The sequence below is a fragment of the Trachinotus anak genome, unplaced genomic scaffold (genome assembly GCF_046630095.1).
Source record: "Trachinotus anak isolate AG129_WGS33_773 ecotype Australia unplaced genomic scaffold, CSIRO_AGI_Tana_v1 ptg000004l, whole genome shotgun sequence".
Taxonomy (NCBI): domain Eukaryota; kingdom Metazoa; phylum Chordata; class Actinopteri; order Carangiformes; family Carangidae; genus Trachinotus; species Trachinotus anak.
The window spans coordinates 293,760-312,215 of record NW_027273855.1 but is presented as its reverse complement, the minus strand read 5'-3'; the positions used below and the strand labels follow the sequence as shown (position 1 = coordinate 312,215).

Here is an 18,456-nt window from a genome sequence, read left to right as displayed (position 1 = left end):
TGTTTGATGTGCTCGGTGCTGTTGTTTATTTAAAAAACGAGCTGAATCGCTAATCGCTGCTAGCCTTTAGCTTAGCCTCCTCATTGGCTTTCACACTGTTTATTCTGCATTGCCGTTAGCAATTGCTAATTTGTGTAAGACATTCCGCCATGAATTAGCCTGTAGCTTATTTACTAAGAGGGATTGTGTGATTCAGGACCGGACATTTGCCGTAAGAGGGAGAGAGTGCGGACCGGGAGAGCCCGGGACCGCGGGAGGGGCTGTGGCTGCTGTACTTGAGCTGGTTTGCCGCCATGTGTTGCTGCACGCTCCGTCCCCTTGCCGCCGAAACTGCACCTTGCCATTTGCCCTTTTCCCCATCTTCATCTCTGACTGTGGATCTGGGAGTACACTTAACCCTTTGCACGGCCTTTTCTTTGTGCTGGTTAAAGCCAGTGGACCGGGCCTGCAACCTTTTTATTTCCATTTATAGCCCGGTGTGAAAGAGGTGTGAGTGTGGGCTGGGGACACTTGAGTTTCCCTGGTCATTTCCATTTATTTTACATTTCTATTCAGGTTCATCAGGGGTCATCTGTGGATCAACCCTGCCAGAGCTTTATATGAGAGTTTTGAATACTGTTGTCAGTGCATACTTAAAGGTCAACAGTGAACAAGTTAACTAATTTGCAAATCCAATCACCTTGTAATAAACCATTCTTCTTGTTTGAACTGTGTTGTAATTACGAAGGTGATACTTTTTGGATAAATATAAAACAGGTTAAAGCAAACTTTTATTTTAAAGGGGAAGTACCAAAATTTGTGTGTACTTCTTAGAACTTATTGGAGGCACCGCCAAGTTATTTTATATCATTATCACAGGTGGCGCCAGACGAACTCAGGCCCTGTCCCACTGTACTACAACACCCCTATTATCTCTCAGTCAGTATTCACTAGCTACATGGGACTGGGGTTAGTGAGATCACCTGCTGCACTGGCAGCTAAATTAACTTGGTTCAAAGTTTGACAGAAGTGAAACGTTGGATAATAATCCACCAGGAGTGACTTTCACATGATATATTTGACTTTGTCACTTGATCCGTTGTTTCTACAGAAACACTGGGAGTGTAACTGAAGAGCATCAGACGCTCAGAGTCTCTTCAGAATGTGCTTTCAGTATAAAGCTTTATAAACAGTGTTGATGACTTGGGTTTTTTACATCTTCTCTTTCCCAAGTTCACAACTGATGCTTCGGTCACCAGGGTCCGTGCGTCAGCAACAACACACAGAAGCAACCTGTGACTCCAGAGAGGAGGGGCTTTCACACAGTGAAGACGAAGATGAAGAGTATGATGCAAACAGTGAAGGGGGAGGAAGATGAGCGCCCCAGAGAGAGACTGAGGGGCAGGAGGGGAGGGAGGAGGAGGATAAAAAGGTGTATGACAGAGACCTCTGCTCAGAGAGGCTGTGGCCGTGCAGCCCCCCCCCCCCCCCCCCTCTGATGATGGAGACCCTTGAGGGAGCTGAACTCTGTTTTCCAGATCTCCTCAACGCCTCCTGTGAGAAGCTGCCCCGCCCTCAGGCTGAGGCGGTGCTCATCTACACCCTGCTGACCTCCATCTCTGTGCTCACTGCGGCTCTCAACCTGCTGCTCATCGTCTCCATCTCCCACTTCAGGCAGAGACAAACATGTAGCACTGATAACACTTTGCTGTTTGTGCCTCTGAGCTTTGTGTCCTGATGGTTTGATGAGACTTTTGTTCTGAAGCAGCACGACAACATCCACATTTACTGTTGAGATCCAGAGTAGTTTCAGCTGCAGCCTTTACTGTGTTTATAGAACAGCTTCTTTTGTTGTGATGATGCTGCTGGTGTTCGTAGTATTTACAGTGATATTCTCTCACTCCAGGCAGCTCCACACCCCCACCAACCTCCTCCTCCTCTCTCTGGCTGTATCTGACTTCCTTGTGGGTCTCCTCGTGATGCCGTTTCAAATCCTCTTAACAGAACCCTGCTGGCCTCTGGGCGACCTGCTGTGTACGGTCTATTACTTCCTACCCTTCATCACGATCTCTGCCTCAATAGTAAGCATGGTGCTCATATCTGTGGACCGCTACGTGGCCATCTGTGACCCTCTGCACTACCCCACCAAAATCACTCAAAACAGAGTCAAAGTGTGCGTCCTCCTGTGTTGGGTTTACTCTGTTTTCTGCAGCTTCTTGCTTTTATATGAGAACCTGAAACAACCAGGCAGGTACAGCTCCTGCCGTGGAGAATGTGTGATCCACGTGTCGGGAGCTGCCGACCTCGTGTTAGGCTTCATCCTGCCCATCACTGCCATCGTGGTTCTGTACGCCAGAGTGTTTGTGGTGGCTGTGTCTCAGGCTCGAGCCATGCGCTCCCACATAGCAGCCGTCACGCTGCAGCGTTCAGAGACTGTAACTGCTAAGAGATCAGAGGTGAAAGCAGCCAGGACTCTCGGTGTCGTTGTCGCTGTGTTTCTCATGTGTTACTGTCCATATTACTGCGTCTCTCTCTCCGGCTACAACCTCACCGTCGGCTCTTCAACTGAGGCCTTTATGATTTTCCTCTTGCTCTTTAACTCCTGTCTAAACCCTGTGATCTATGCCCTTCTCTACCCCTGGTTTAGAAAATCTGTCAAACTCATAGTTACACTGGAGATACTGCGGCCTGGCTCCTGTGAGGCCAACGTACTGTAGAGAAACCGTGTGACTGACACGAGAAACATGTGAAATACATGTTTTTATGTGACGTTGCTGAGTCACTGAAGTGAAGAGGTCTCAGTCTGAACAAATTAAAGAAATATTATCTTCTTTCTATTACTGCTGTAAACAAACTGTGTGTAGGATATTATTCTAACATTGAATGTACAGTAGAAATTCAGCTCCACGTCCTTTAATCTTTGCAGATCTTTTCTCTGTGTCTGACACTGAGGGGTTTTAAATGCACACAGAACAGTCTGTGGGTTTCTCAGCTCCACAGTGAAAGGAAACACTTGTTTTAATTGTGTTTATTTTAAAATGTGTTTTCCAATATTCCAGTGTCAATAAAGTCTAATTTAGCCTGATGTTACTGTGTTTGTGTCATATTCTTCTGCAGCTCTTTTATTGATCATTAGCAGCAGAGAAGATGATCAGTCAGCTGGTCCTCGTCCTCACATGATCACATTATGATGGTTTTACACACGAGTCAAACCACATGTATAAATGAAACTCACAAAATGAAAAGGTCTTAACATTAATGTTCCATATGTCATTGTCTAAGATGACAAATAAAATTGTACAGATATTATATTATTATATAACACTTCATAAAATTATAACATAAACACTGAATAAAATATAAATACAACACTTTTATTTTTGCTCCCACCAAAGACGTCTTTCTCTCAAATCTTCCTCAGAAAAGTGTTTAAACCTGCGTTTATGAGCGTTTCTCCTTTGCTATGGTCATCGTCCACCTGACAGGTGTGTGATGAAGCTGATGACACAGCATGATGGCTGCACACGTCACAATAAAACACCACTTTTAAATGTGCGGTTTTATTTTGAAAAAAGCCATTTTTTAGACACTGAACTGTGGGTTTCACATGACTTTAGATGCAGATGTGATGAGGAATGTGATTGGTCCAAGTCACACCTGTGCAGTAATCATGCTGTGTAATCAGCATATTAATATGACACACCTGTCAGGTGGACAGATGACCTCACTCACTAACACAGATTTAAACACATTTGTGAATTTTCCATCCATCCATCGATCTTCTGTACCACTTATCCAAACAGGGTCGTGGGGGGGGGATTTTGTGTTTATAAAAAAAATCTTTTATTTCAACAAAAAAACAAAACTGTTGCATTTGTTCAGTATAAATAATTAGATGTAATTATTTATGATATTTCAGACAGAATGAAAACATGTTTTGTTAGGATTAGCCCCCCCTTGGGCCCTTGTTTCCCTCATGTGCTCCTGTGTGTGTGTGTGTGTATGTGTGTGTCGCTGGACGTGGCCTCCTGGTTTCCTGTTCCTGCCTCTGCACCTGGCTCCACTCTTCCTCATCTTCCTCTGCACTATTTAAGACTCTTTAAGGCTCAGACCTCCACTGTTCACCAGATTCCACACTTACCCACCTCAGTGTCACGTCCAGCCAGTTATTTTGACTCTTGTCCCTGTTTTTAAACTCAGTGTTGTTGACTGAATCTCTTTATGCCCCAGGTTTGGTTCTTCTGCTTCCCTGCCTCGCCTGTCCCCCTGCCCGCCCAGCTCCTTGGTGTTCTGGAGGATCTACACATTCAGACCCGCTACGACCCTCAAATCCCACTGCCACCTGCCAGCCTGTTTCCCCCTGGAGTCCACCTGGAGTCCCCCGATCACCTGGCCTGTCCCTGCACCTGTCTCCATGGACTTATTCCCCACCTGTCCTCGACTGCTCTTAGTCTGCTCTTAGTCGACTACTTGTGTTCTGCTTGTGGATCCTAAACAAGAAAACTTCTAACTTTACATGTTTTCTCTTTGTTGATACAACATCAGATAAGTGCACAAAACAAAGTGAGAATTCATTAGAAGTGAAAGAACCTACACATGACAAACACAGGAGGTCATGTGACAGGACAGGAAGCAGCTGTGAGCTGTAAATAAGGAAGTTAACAGATAAATCCTAATTAAAGCGGATGAAGCAGAGTCATTGTGAGGAAACTGCAGCTGGAGGGAACATGAACATCAGCAGGAGGGAGGTTTGTGGATGTTATCACACAATCATCAAGGAGTTTTACCCTCAGTGATCACTTTATTAGGAACACAACAGTGACACTGGGTAGTTCCTCCGCTCTTCATGTCATGGATCCTCCAGATGTAGAAACTTCCCTCAGACTCCATGTTGACATGACTGCATCACATTCATGCTGCAGGTCTCCTGCTCTACCACATCCCAGAGGTTATTGTAACCATGACAACAGAGACCGTCTAATGTTGAGGAAGATCTTATTTTAACCCAAATCACCATCTTTTCCTAAACCTAACCAAGACATGACTGTTATTATAGTAACCATGGCGATGAAGGTAGGTACGCCGCCCTCGATACAGTCTGCATGTTTATTATTGTAACCATGACAACCAAGGACCAGTTCGCCTGCCACCATTTAGCCCTGACACAAAATGACCTGCTAGCATCATTTCATTGATCTTATCGTTAGCTCAGGGGAAAGTGTTAACGAGGACAGGGCAGCTGAGTTAATTAGAGCAGAATGGTTGCTTTAAAAGGGAGTGGTGCTTGAAATCATTCTTCTTTTGTCAACCATGGTTACCTCTGAGGAAACACGTGCCGTCGTCATCGCTTTGCATCAAAAGTGCTTCACAGGCAAGGATACTGTTGCTAGTAAGACTGCACCTGAATCAACCATTTATCGAATCATCAAGAACTTCAAGGAGAGAGGTTCAATTGCTGTCAAGAAAGTCCAGCAAGTGCCAGGACCGTCTCCTAAAGAGGATTCAACGACAGGATCGGGTCGCCGACAGTGCAGAGCTTGCTCAGGAATGGCAGCAGGCAGGTGTGAGTGGCAGAGATGCTGGCCTGGTGTCAAGAAGGGCAGCAAAGAAAACACTTCTCTCTGAGAAAAACATTAAGGACAGACTGACATTCTGCAGGAAGCACCAGGATTGGACTGCAGAGCACTGGGGTAAGTTATTTTCTCCGATGAAGCCCCCTTCAGACTGTTGGGGACATCTGGAAAAAGGATTGTCCGGAGAAGGAAGGATGAACGCTACCATGAGTCCTGTGTCATGCCAACAGTGAAGCATCCTGAGACCATTCATGTGTGGGGTTGCTTCTCATCCAAGGGAGTGGGCTCACTCACAATTTTGCCTAAAAACACTGCCATGAATAAAGAATGGCATCAAAACATCCTCCAAGAGCAACTTTGCCCAACGATCCAGGAGCAATTTGGTGACGAACAATGATTTTTCCAGGACGATGGAGCAACATGTCACAAGGCAAAAGTCATAACTAAGTGGCTCAGGGATCAAAACATTGACATTTTGGGTCCATGGCCAGGAAACTCCCCAGAACCTAATCCCATTGAGAACCTGTGGTCAATCCTCAAAAAGCTGGTGGACAAACAAAAACCCAGAAAAACTCCAAGCACTGATAAAGCAAGAAGGAGACACCATCAGTCAGGATGTGGCCCAGAAGCTGACGTCCAGTACGCCAGGGCCAGCTGCAGAAGTCTTGGAAAAAAGGTCGACACTGTAAATATTGACTCTTTACATAAACTTGATGTATTTCTCAATAAAAGCCTTTGGAACTTATAAAATGTTTATTATTGAACTTTAGTGAACCATAGAAACATCTGACAAAAAGATCTAACAACACTGAAGCAGCAAACTTTGTGAAACACTAAATTTCTGTCAGTCTCAAAACTTCTGGCCACGACTGTATCGTGTCAGGGCGTTGTTGGTTGTTAAGGTTGGAGGAGTTGTGGTGTTCTGTCCATTCTCTTCCAGTAAAGCCACCGGGAGATTTTTCCAGGCAGCATTCTCCTCCCTCTCCGCTTCTCCTTCTGTTCCAGGGAACAACAGCAACCTCTGAAACCTAAACACTGAAAATGTTTTCATGTTTCATGTAATCACACAGTCAAACGTCTTTGCTGCTTTTTGTAGTGTTTTCTCTGCAGAAACATTTTAATGACAAAACAAGTTCCCTCCAACACTATTTTCAGGAGCAGTTTCGCTGCAGAACAGACACGAGACTGTGGTGGTTTGGTGTAAGAGAGAGAGTTTGTGATAGTGGAGCAGGAAGAGTTGCTTCAACTGAACCACCTCCTTCAGCTGCAGCCTGAAGAACTCAACAGAGAATTGTAGGACCTGAAATCGGCCAAAACATGGACATCACTTTGCAGATATAGCGATCTGGGGAAGGGTGGAGTGAAGTGTCGGAGGATTTAGACTGCAGCTGGTGGGTGGAGTTGATCATGAGAAGGGAAGCAGCTGTGCAGCTCAATCAGCGGGAGACTGTAGCCTCAGACACCTGTCCAGCTCAGGGCTGTGGAGACAGGTGAGGCCTCTGACACAAGGTGTGTCAGCCTTCCTGGAGGTTCATGTTTCTCTGACCCTGATGAATGTTTCTACACAGCTGTGTCAAAACCCCTCAGGAGCAGGACCGGGCTGTGCAGGGGTTTTGTCATAGTGATCTTGGTCCAGATTACAGCTCCCATCATGTTCTCCTGTTTGAATTAACTTTGCTGAAAACTATAGTGAAGCAGCTTTTTTGGCAAATTACTCATTTATATGTTTATTGGGAACCAGTGGAAAACCAGATGTGATGAGACAGACTAATGTGATGCTGTGGGTCTTTACACAGAAGTCAATGACAATCAGGAAAATACCTGTTTTCTCCTTTATTGTGTTATCATGTAATTTATCAGAGTAGATCAGACTAAATAAGAAACTTGTTGCCCTCAGTTCAAACAGTTTGCTGTAGTTTTTAACTCATCACTGACCTGCATTAGAGAAACTTTAAATCTTTGTAAAGCAGCAGCACAGTCGTGTTTTCAAGTCCTGTCTCTGCTTTTTCAATGAAAACTGACTCACACATCAGTGTTTTAGCTGCACATTACACAGAATCTTAACACACACACACACACACACACACACACATACACACACACACACACACACACACACACACACCCCTCCTGTGTGCCTCTTGGGCTTTGACATTCACACCTACATCAGTGTCAGGAGGTGATGATGGTGGTGGTGATGGTGATGATTATGATGATGATGATGATGATGACAGCTCAGTCCCTGATGAATCTCTCCAATCAAAGGTGCGACAACAACAAACCTGCTGCAGCCTCCTCACATCAACACATGATGAAACCAGTGACCCACAGGTCATTCAGATAAACAGCTGTTTCATTCTGGTCGACAGTTCCTGACAGACAGGATTTCAATCTCACCTGTAGCTAAGAATCACAATGGCGGGAAAAGAAAACAACAACAAAAAACGTAAAAAGTCCAAACACTAAAGGGGCAGATCGACAGAAGGTCTGATGAAAACGTTCAGATGAAGCTGCAGCTCTGCAGGACTGACAGATGAAGCCGAGACTCCACATGACAGCAGCTGCAGGAAAAACAGGATCATTGGGAAGGAAACCTGCCACCGTATCCCAGAGCTCAACATCTGAAGTCTGCAAACACTCATCTGGAGAACAGGGTTGGGCAGGAACCTGTCCCTCACTAAACAGTTACTGCAGTATTACTACTTTCCCCAGTAACAAGTAGTGGAAGAGATTACAGTTTCTAAAACAGTAATTATATCACTAATCCTGTGATCGCTGCGTTACCAGGACACGGTTAGTTTTTGTCCTACGTCGCTCTTATGATGACGTTGTTCTGATGTTGATGCAAAGATGCTTTTCTTTAGCTGCTCGATGTCTGAGGTTCCACCTCTGACGGCTCAGAGACGAGGGAGGAGAGAGCTGGTGAGGAGCTTCAGCGAGGAGCAGCCTCCGTGTCCACTGCGTCAGTCAGACACGAGGAGACAGACTTCATACATTAGAGACAGAGACAGAGACAGAGGACAGATACTCAGCAGAAAAACAAGTCATGGGTTACTTGAGGCCGAGGTGATCTGAGGCTGAGACTCTGAACCAATGCTCCACATCTCTGTGGGAGGTTTGACTCATCTGAGGTTTGAGAAGCTGCAGTGAGATAGAATCATTTTTTCTTGGGCTGAAATAACAAAAACAGGAAGCTTCAGTATCAGCCTGAGATAATAAGATAATACATAAATTAATAAATACTTTATTCATCCCTATTGGGAAATTCACAAATTCATAAATGTACAATGTTTTTGTAAAGCCAAAGTTATATAGTAATATAACTAATTACTTTTGATATGAAGTAATAAGTAAAGTGACATTAATACTTTTAAAGGAGTAATAAGTTAAAAACCTATTACTCTTCCTGAGGAACTTCCCAAAGCTGCAGGATGAACCAGAGTCATTTTGGAGAAAGTGCTGTGGACAGACGAAGGTAAATTGAGCTCTTGGGCCACAATCAAAGGTTTGATTTAAGAAAAAAAAAGATCAGCATTTTATAAAAAGAAGAAGAGCTGGTCAGCTGTTAAACATCAGGGCGGAAACATTACTCAGACAGACACAAGAACAGACTCATTCCACTCATGTCTGGATGTAAAAATCCTGCAGAGAGTCAAGAAAAGGAAAAGAGGCTGATTTCTACAACAGGTCAAAGAACCAAAGCAAACCTCAGCATCCACCATGACCCACTTCAACAAACTCAAGCGGAAACTGTAACCGGATCATTTCCTTCAGACCCCAAACTGCAGAACAAAGACTCAAGACGACGGTGGTTTGGTGTCAGAACTTATTTCAACCGCAGACAATAACAGTTGGACCAAAAACCAGTTGGAGAGGGAAGAGTTCGCTCCACCGAGGGAAGCGGGGTGGCTGAAGGAGGCCGGGGTGGAGGATGGTATCGGAGCCGGGAGGTGGTGACTGGAGTTCCCGTGGAATACAGGAACCAAACGGACCTGAAGAACAAGGAGACGAGAGGTTTCAACGGAACTCAGAGAGGATTGAAGTCGGCCAGAGGGTTGGTGGGTGGAACTGATTACGAGATGGGAAGCAGCCGTGCAGGTTGATCAGCAGGACGATGTGGCCACTCCGGGAAAGACACACAAACACAGAGGAACAGACACAAAGAGACGGGACAACAAAGCACGGAGGACAGACTCCGTCCAACCCAAACAGAAACCTGCTGTGTGTGCAAACATCTCATCACCACGGTCTCAGAGCTCAGGAAATATTGGGAACACTTTGATCCATCTTTGTTGAATGACCCCGCCCCCTCCTGTCACTGTTTGCTCCGCCTCTTTTCAGATGCCTGGTGGGTGGGGCCATGTCCCTCCTGACCCATCAGTTTGTGTGGACTCTGATCCTTCACTCCGGCAGCGGGTCAGTGTGTAGCAGTGTGGATGGGGTCGTGTGTTGCACCAAGACATGTGACACCTGCAGGCTCGTCAGCTGACTCCAGTCTGAACTTGTGGGAGATGAAAGTGAAGAGCACACACACACAGATCTTATGATTCAAAGCATGTTCACAATAATCCACTTCCACAGTGAGATCAGCCTCAAACAACCACAGTGAGAATCTGTTCAGGTGTCTCCCTCCTTATCCTGTCACCTGTCACCTCTGCCACAGTGAGGCTGGAAACATGAGAGACCTGTGGAGTTTCCTGTCAACACAATAAAGTTTGTTCATCTAATCGATCTAATGTAGCGTAATTCCCTCACATTAGTATTTCATGAGCTCCATTACTTACTTCAGTGCATCAGTTCTGTTCACTTGAATTCCTCCATTTGTTTCCTTCCTCATTTCACAGTTGCTCTGTCGTCAGCTTAGCTGCAGCCCAAAGGTTAGACCTGGTTTAAACTGGTGCTGTCTGGACCAAAGTCACATGATTATAAAGTCACTTCCTGTTTCACTGTCATTTAAACTACACCTGTGATGTAGATGAGAATTTGAGCCTGTAAATGCTGCTGAAATAAATTCAGGGAGTTTGTTTTCTCCCTTAAACCAAAGAACAAAGTATAATTATTGCGTAATGTTACACTTTTATACAATGGCCATTCTGTCCTCTTGGCTTTTATTTTGAAATATTTACCTTTACTTCCTTGTCACCTGACTACCCTTCTTCATTTTTCACTTCAACAAGGAAAAATGACAAAAAAACAGAATTGTTTTGGTTTTTCAGTCTGGCAGCTCACCTGGTAGAGCTCACACTGTAACCATAGCGTCACAGGTTCGAGTCCGACCAGAGGCCCTTGATGCATGTCATCCACTCTCTCACTGCGGGATTAAGAATAAAGGCAAAAATTGCCTGTTGATTGTAATGCACCAACTATAGCCTATAATATAGTCTATGTTAGCCTATATTGTTCAATAACCAATATAGGTAACAAGGCAATGATCGGAAAATTGATCATATTAATATTCCATCCATTGATTTAGATGTGGGGCTGAAGGTTAAGATGGTTATTTATCTTATGATTCATAAACATGATTGATAGCCTACATTATCACTATGACTGCACTTTTTATAACATCTACATAAAGAACCATATCAAAGATCTTTCCTTTATGATTCATAAACACAACCGACGCATCTGAAGAAAAATGTTTTTTTCTATCGGAAAAAAGAATCAACAATAGTTTCTGAACGGGACAAAAAGACACTTGAGGGATCAGTCTGTAGGATTCAGTTTCCAGCCGTTTGAAATCGACACACAGCTACACTAAGCTAACAGTTAGCCAGCAGTCAGATCCTGTCAGACACAGTAATGGAACTGAACTCTTCTTTTTTTTAATCATTATTATTTTTTCTGGCTTTTTTAGGCCTTTATTTATAGGTACAGTGAGGGGGGGGTGACTTGCAGCAAATGGCCATGGGTTGGATTTGAACCCCAGGCCCCTGCAGTTAGGACTGAGTCTTAATGATACGTGCTCTAACAGGTGAGCTGTGGAACTGAACTCTTAGTGAGATTTACCAAGATAAGCAGATTTTTCTTCACCTGACAGAATAAGATCCTGAGTTCTTAAACCACAAACAAGAGAAAACACAAAGGGCTTCTCACTCCGGCCAAACTGCTGAGGTGCTTCATATTTACAGGCTCGTATTAAGACTAAAAGTTCAAGTCTGTCATCACTGAATATGTTCACAAAACTTTACAAACTTTCTACAGAGGTTTGAAAGAAAAACTGAATGTTCCAGCAGCATCACAAGCTGCTGTGTCTCAACTTTCTTTGTCAGCTGAGAACTAAAACTTGCTGTTTGTTGAAGCAATACTTCCCTGTCCCTGATTTCACTTCTTTCTTCTTGTACTTCTGTTATGTACTGGTCATTTCATAATATCCTCCATTAAACCTCAGACTACTGTTTTTTTTATTTTACATGAGGGCTTCAAGATCCCATCAGACAATTTACCCATCCACCCATTTTCTTCTGCTTATCTGTGGTCAGGTTTATACCACATGTCCCTCTCTGCAGCACTTTCCAACACACACTCTCATTGGCTTTCAGTTGGTTTTTGAAGTGACCTCTGTCTGTGACTCTGGAGTCGTTTACAATAATTCACTTAGTTTGTGATGTGGCAGTGACTGGGGGCTGAGGACGGATGGTAGAAGAAATGAACTAAATCCTTTGATGTGTGTGAACTGAACTGTGAAGAAGCTCTTGCAAAGTGTGAATTTGCACGACACAGTTTCATCACCTCAACAATTGAGACAGTTGAGTAAATGTTAAATGGGTGGATGTGCTTCACAATACTTGCCACACCACAGCGAATCAGAAGTGTTGCTAATGTGCGACTGTGAATCTGTGAGCAGCTGCTGACTGGATGACTGTTTGTCCGTGTGGAGGTGATTAATCTGCAGCTCCCACATGTTCCAACACATTAAACTGTGGTAGTGAAGAAAACAGACTTTAAACTCACTGATGAGATTCCAGTTAGAGATTGTTGTGCCACAAGAGAACTGACGTCACCTTGACTCGTCAGCTGAGTGTATGAAATAGAGAAATGTATGTTTGCTAGAAAACTTCCCAGATGAAGAATTTCTGTTAATACAAAGTGTAACAGTTGAAAATGTGAAATGTGCCTTTAAGACTGTGTCGTGTTGTCTAGATACCAGAGGAGCAGCGTCATCAGACCACGACATACCCCAGAGGCTGGAGATATACCTGCCCAGATATTTCAGACTATGACCCGTACATGAAGAAATCTGGCCTGGACTTCGATCACAGCGCTGAGAGATGTCAGAGCAAAAAATCTCCCTCAGGTCAGTTGAGCCTCACCCTTCGATGAGAGCGGACGTCTGTTCGATGGAAAACGAAGCTTTTGTTTTTTAAGAACATGACACTGAACATTGTTCCTGTCAGAAAGAGACAATAAACATGTCTGACTGGGAACATGTTGTTTTTATTGATGTGTTTGATTGACAGGGACGATGCATGTTAATGAACATCAGTACAAACACATGATGTAAACATTATAGCACCAATGCTAATTTACCTCTGCGGTTCCTGAGCAGGTAGCAGGAATCATTACAGGTCACAACACACAAACACAAATATAAAGTACACAAATACATTTTGCTGCATATTGAGTTAAAAGTGACACAGATTTGGTTTGACTGAAGCCAGTGTCAGACTGGGCTCAAGGACTGGACTCAGATGCACGACTCACAAACCGTGACCCAAAGAATAAAACCTTTAGTACGGTCCAGAATTACATTCACAGGAAACAGTGCAAACACAGGAGGGAAAGAACACTAGAACGAAGGCTGAACTCTTGACACTGAGGAACAGAGACAAACTGGCAAAGGACACGGGCAAACAGGGGGAACTGAATACACACACTGGGGTAGACGAGACACAGGTGCAGCACATTAGGACGGGGCAGGTGATCAAACAGGCGGAAAACACAGGAGAACAGGAAGTGGAGCAATCTGCAAAGAGAGTAAATACAAGCAGATGTAAGAAACAAACACATGACCTTAGGCAGTGGAACTGGATGTGAAAGCCAGTGTTTGATTCATGTCCTGAAGGTGGAACACGTAGGACACTTCCTCACTGCCAGTGGTGAGCCCCTCCAGTATTTACTTCCCCTCACTGACAGTTTGTCCAAATGTGGTTCACCTACGAGGCCAATGCCACTGTCAGCTCTGTTTAATGACTCCATTCAAAGGTGGAGGGCAAGTCTGTGCAAAACCTGATTAATAAAACAAGTATATTCAAAGTTTTAAATTCAAAACTCAGTTGATGATATTTTTACAGTCCACTGCAGAGATGAAATGAAGGTTTGTGTCTTTCTGATAAAAAGACACCTGTAAATAAAAAGCTTCATCATTGGTGAACAGTGTGTTGACACAACATCAGACACACAGTCGCACATTTACCTTGTCTCCTTTCCTTCCTCCCATCTTCTGACTCACTGACGTTACTCACCCACCGACACATCTGTTTCCATTTCCCCATCAGCCCAGTGGAATAAATACGGCCCATCCTCTTTCTTTCTCTGCCTGATTCTCTGTATCTTCTTTACTCCCTCGTCTTGTTGGATCAGCCTGCCTCGCTCTACCTGCCTGTCTGGTTTTGTCCTTTTCCTGGTGGTAAACTTGAACTAATTTTACCTGAGTTGAACTTCAGGTTTCAAACCAGGTTAAGTTACAAAAATATGTCAGTTTAAAAAAAACTTTTCTGTCAATGTGAAGATGAAATTTCTCTGTATGTGGAGATTGGTCCATAAACAGAACTGTACTAAAGTTTTTCTTCGACCACACAGGAACCATCGGAGGGGGGGTCACTGGTCTCAGGGTCATAAAGAACCATCTTCAGAGAAAGTCCTGCTGCAGGTGGTCTGACCCACAGAGTCCTGGTCCTGCAGGCTTCAGTTAATGAGCCGGGACACAGAACAGAACTGAACGAGGTCTCAGGAAGGACACAAGTAAAAGTGAAAGCAGGAACTCAACAGAATTCCCCAGTTATTCAGACCAGCCCTTCCTCAGTTTATCATCATAACTCTGATGAATCAGGTCCAGTCTTCCTGTCACCACAGAGGCTAAAGTCTGACTGGTTGTTCAGGCTGGACGACGTGTTTCTCTTTGGACAATGAACAGTTGAAATGTTTCTCCACCTCCGCTGTTCAGTGACATCTAGTGGTCGTAGTAATTCAATTCAATTCAATTTTATTTGTATAGCGCCAAATCATAATATACATTATCTCAAGGCTCTTTACAGGATCAGGTCAAGACCTTACTTTGTTACAGAGAAAAACCCAACAGTTCCCACAAAGAGCAGCGCTTGGCGACAGGGGGGAGGAAAAACTCCCTTTAACAAGAAGAAACCTCCAACAGAACCGGGCTCAGGGTGGGGGGGTCTGCCTCGACCGGTTGGGTTTAGGAGAAGATAAAAAAGAGGGGGTGGGGGGAGGAGAGAGGAGAAAAGAGAGAGAGAGAGACCAGGAACAGCTGTGTAGGTAATGGTGTTATCAATAATAATGACAGATAACAGTGGTTAATAGTAAAGATGAGTAGTGGTGGATCTGGATCCTGCTGCACCCGAGGCAGAGAGACCTGCAGAATGAGGACAGAGAGAGGGAGAGAGAGAGAGAGGGAGAGAGACAGAAATAGAGAGAGAGCGCCCAACAGCTCTATAGCAGCATAACTAAGGGATGGGTCAGGACATACCTGAGCCAGCCCTAACTATAAGCTTTACTAAACAGGACAGTTTGAAGCCTGATCTTAAAGGTAGAGAGGGTGTCTGCCTCCCGAACCCACACTGGGAGCTGGTTCCACAGGAGAGGAGCCTGATAGCTGAAGGCTCTGCCCCCATTCTACTCTTACTAACTCTGGGAACCACAAGTTGACCTGCATTTAGAGAGAAGTGTCCTACTGGGAAAATAGGGAAGTATAAGCTCTCCAAGGTACGATGGTGCCTGACCATTAATGGCTTTGTAGGTGAGGAGGAGGATTTTAAATTCTATCCTGGATTTTACAGGGAGCCAATGCAGAGAAGCAACACAGGAGAGATGTGATCTCGTTTCCTAGTTCCTGTCAGTACTCGTGCTGCCGCATTTTGGATCAATTGGAGGCTTTTTACTGAATTTTTGGGACATCCTGACAATAAAGAGTTACAGTAGTCCAGTCTTGAGGTAACAAATGCATGAACTAGTTTTTCAGCTTCCTTTAGACACAGAATGGGTCTGATTTTTGCAATATTGCGCAGGTGGAAGAAGGCTGTCCTAGAGACTTGCTTTATATGTGAAGTAAAGGACAAGTCCTGGTCAAAAATGACACCAAGGTTTCTGACTGTAGCACTGGAGGCCAAGGTGATGTCATCCAGAGTATTATCACATAGTGTATCTCTGAGGTGTTTTGGGCCAATTACAATAACTTCAGTTTTGTCTGAGTTTAAGAGTAAGAAATTACTGGTCATCCAGGTTTTTATGTCCTTAAGACACACCTGAAGCTTGGCTACCTGATTAGTCTCACCTGGCTTCATGGATAAGTACAGCTGGGTGTCATCTGCGTAACAATGGAAATTTATCTGGTGCCTCCTAATAATGTTTCCCAGAGGAAGCATATATAGACTGAAGAGTATTGGTCCTAGCACCGAACCTTGTGGAACTCCATGACTGACTTTAGTTATGATAGAGGAGTCATTATTAACATGAACAAACTGGAGTCTATCTGACAGATATGACTTAAACCAGCTTAGTGCGGTTCCTTTAATGCCGATCATATGTTCTAGTCTCTGTAATAGAATCTTATGATCGATGGTGTCAAATGCAGCACTAAGATCTAGCAGGACAAGTATAGAGACAAGTCCATTGTCTGAAGCTATGAGGAGATCATTGGTAACCTTAACCAGAGCAGTTTCTGTGCTATGATGGACTCTAAAACCTGACTGAAAATCTTCAAACAAACCATTTCTGTGCAAATAATCACATAACTGGTTTGCAACGACCTTCTCAAGGATTTTGGAAATAAAGGGGAGGTTGGATATAGGTCTATAATTGGCTAAAACATCAGGATCAAGAGTAGGCTTTTTAAGTCGAGGTTTAATTACTGCAACTTTAAAAGACTGCGGTACATAACCAGTTGATAAAGATAAGTTAATCAGACTTAATATAGAATTGTCGATTAAAGGAAAAACTTCTTTGAACAACCTTGTTGGAACAGGGTCTAGAAGACAAGTCGATGGTTTAGATGATGAAACTGTTGAAGTGAGCTCAGGGAGATGTACAGGAGAGAAACAGTCAAAATATAAGCCAGTTACAGTCGACTGTGAGGCTGCTGAACTGGACAGTACATCTGAGTCAGCTGTGGGGAGGAGATGGTGAATTTTTTCTCTAACAGAGACAATTTTATTTGTAAAGAAGCTCATAAAGTCATTACAACTGAGGGCTAAAGGAATAGATGGATCAACAGAGCTGTAGCTGTCTGTCAGCCTGGCTACAGTGCTGAACAGAAACCTGGGATTGTTCTTGTTTTCTTCTATCAATGATGAATAATAGGATGTTCTGGCTTTATGGAGGCTTTTTTTATACGCCAATAGGCTGTCTTTCCAAGCCTTTAGAGATTCTTCGAAGTTAGTAGAACGCCACCTTCTTTCTAGTTTCCTTGAATTTTGCTTTAAAGCTCGTAATGACGACAGGTACCATCACACTACCTGCTGAATACAAATATTTAGTAGTCTAATAATCATTCTAGTCCTTTTTTAGGCAAAAAAGCAGATTGAAGATTCACAACTTCTTTTTATCATATATGAGAGAAATAAAATGTCTTTGGGTTCTGGACTGTTGGTGTCGCTCTGCAAAGGTGTAACGGCCATTTTTCACCTTTTTTTTTTTTTTTATGGTAAAATACCTGATGTAGTTATTTAAAACATTTCATAAGTCATGATAAACAATAGTTAGTTGCAGCTGACTGATAACACTAACTAACATCATGGCTATGACACCTTTGTGTGTACAAATTATTATGAATGTGTGTTCAAATCCTGGACTGACAGTTTGCTTTTTCTGGTTATTTTATCCATCTGTGGTTTCAATGGGATAAATACAAATTATACCAATATCAATAAAAACTTGACTCCCACGAATAAAAGGCTGAAATTACACCAACACTGTGATTCTCAGAGAGTTACTATAACACAAGCACAAACATGAAGAGTCTTGGCGGGAACATCCAGTGGTCAGGACACCAGACAAACACAATCAACATTAGAAGAAGGTCTGTCTGAGCCTTGAGGCCGTGTATAAAGATCAGTCACCTGTACTGTTACCTGTGGAGGGAACAATGAAGCCCTCACAGATCTCAAGGTTTTATGATGTACAACTCAACTAAAACTGAACTAGTTGTAATTGTGACATGTTTTGCTGGGTAGCGAGAAAGAGAAAGAAAATGACATACAGTGGGTATGGAAAGTATTCAGACCCCTTTAAATTTTTCACTCTTTGTTTCATTGCAGCCATTTGCTAAAATCAAAAAAGTTCATTTTATTTCTCATTAATGTACACTCAGCACCCCATCTTGACAGAAAAAAACAGAAATGTAGAAATTTTTGCAAATTTATTAAAAAAGAAAAACTGAAATATCACATGGTCATAGGTATTCAGACCCTTTGCTGTGACACTCATATTTAACTCACATGCTGTCCATTTCTTCTGATCCTCCTTGAGATGGTTCTACTCCTTCATTGGAGTCCAGCTGTGTTTAATTAAACTGATTGGACTTGATTAGGAAAGGCACACACCTGTCTATAAGACCTTACAGCTCACAGAGCATGTCAGAGCAAATGAGAATCATGAGGTCGAAGGAACTGCCCAAGGAGCTCAGAGACAGAATTGTGGCAAGGCACAGATCTGGCCAAGGTTACAAAAG

At 43.4% G+C, this 18,456-nt stretch overlaps 2 protein-coding genes across 2 annotated transcripts in view; one reads left to right on the top strand and one right to left on the bottom strand.

Moving 5' to 3' along the window:
- LOC139619967 (tumor necrosis factor receptor superfamily member 14-like) overlaps window positions 1-18,456 on the bottom strand; it is a 45,446-nt gene that overhangs the window by 9,717 nt on the left and 17,273 nt on the right. The window lies entirely within an intron of this gene.
- Window positions 1,466-3,669, top strand: LOC139619976 (trace amine-associated receptor 13c-like). The gene is made up of 2 exons (XM_071475065.1): window positions 1,466-1,653; window positions 1,886-3,669. The coding sequence occupies exons 1-2, from the start codon at window positions 1,478-1,480 to the stop codon at window positions 2,694-2,696; spliced, it is 987 nt and encodes a 328-aa protein (XP_071331166.1). The 5' UTR covers window positions 1,466-1,477; the 3' UTR covers window positions 2,697-3,669.

Coding starts and splice junctions, on each gene's coding strand:
- LOC139619976 (XM_071475065.1), top strand. CDS start 1,478: ATGATGGAGACCCTTGAGGGAGCTGAACTCTGTTTTCCAGATCTCCTC. Junction 1,654..1,885: donor GTCTCCATCTCCCACTTCAG/GCAGAGACAAAC, acceptor CTCTCACTCCAG/GCAGCTCCACACCCCCACCA.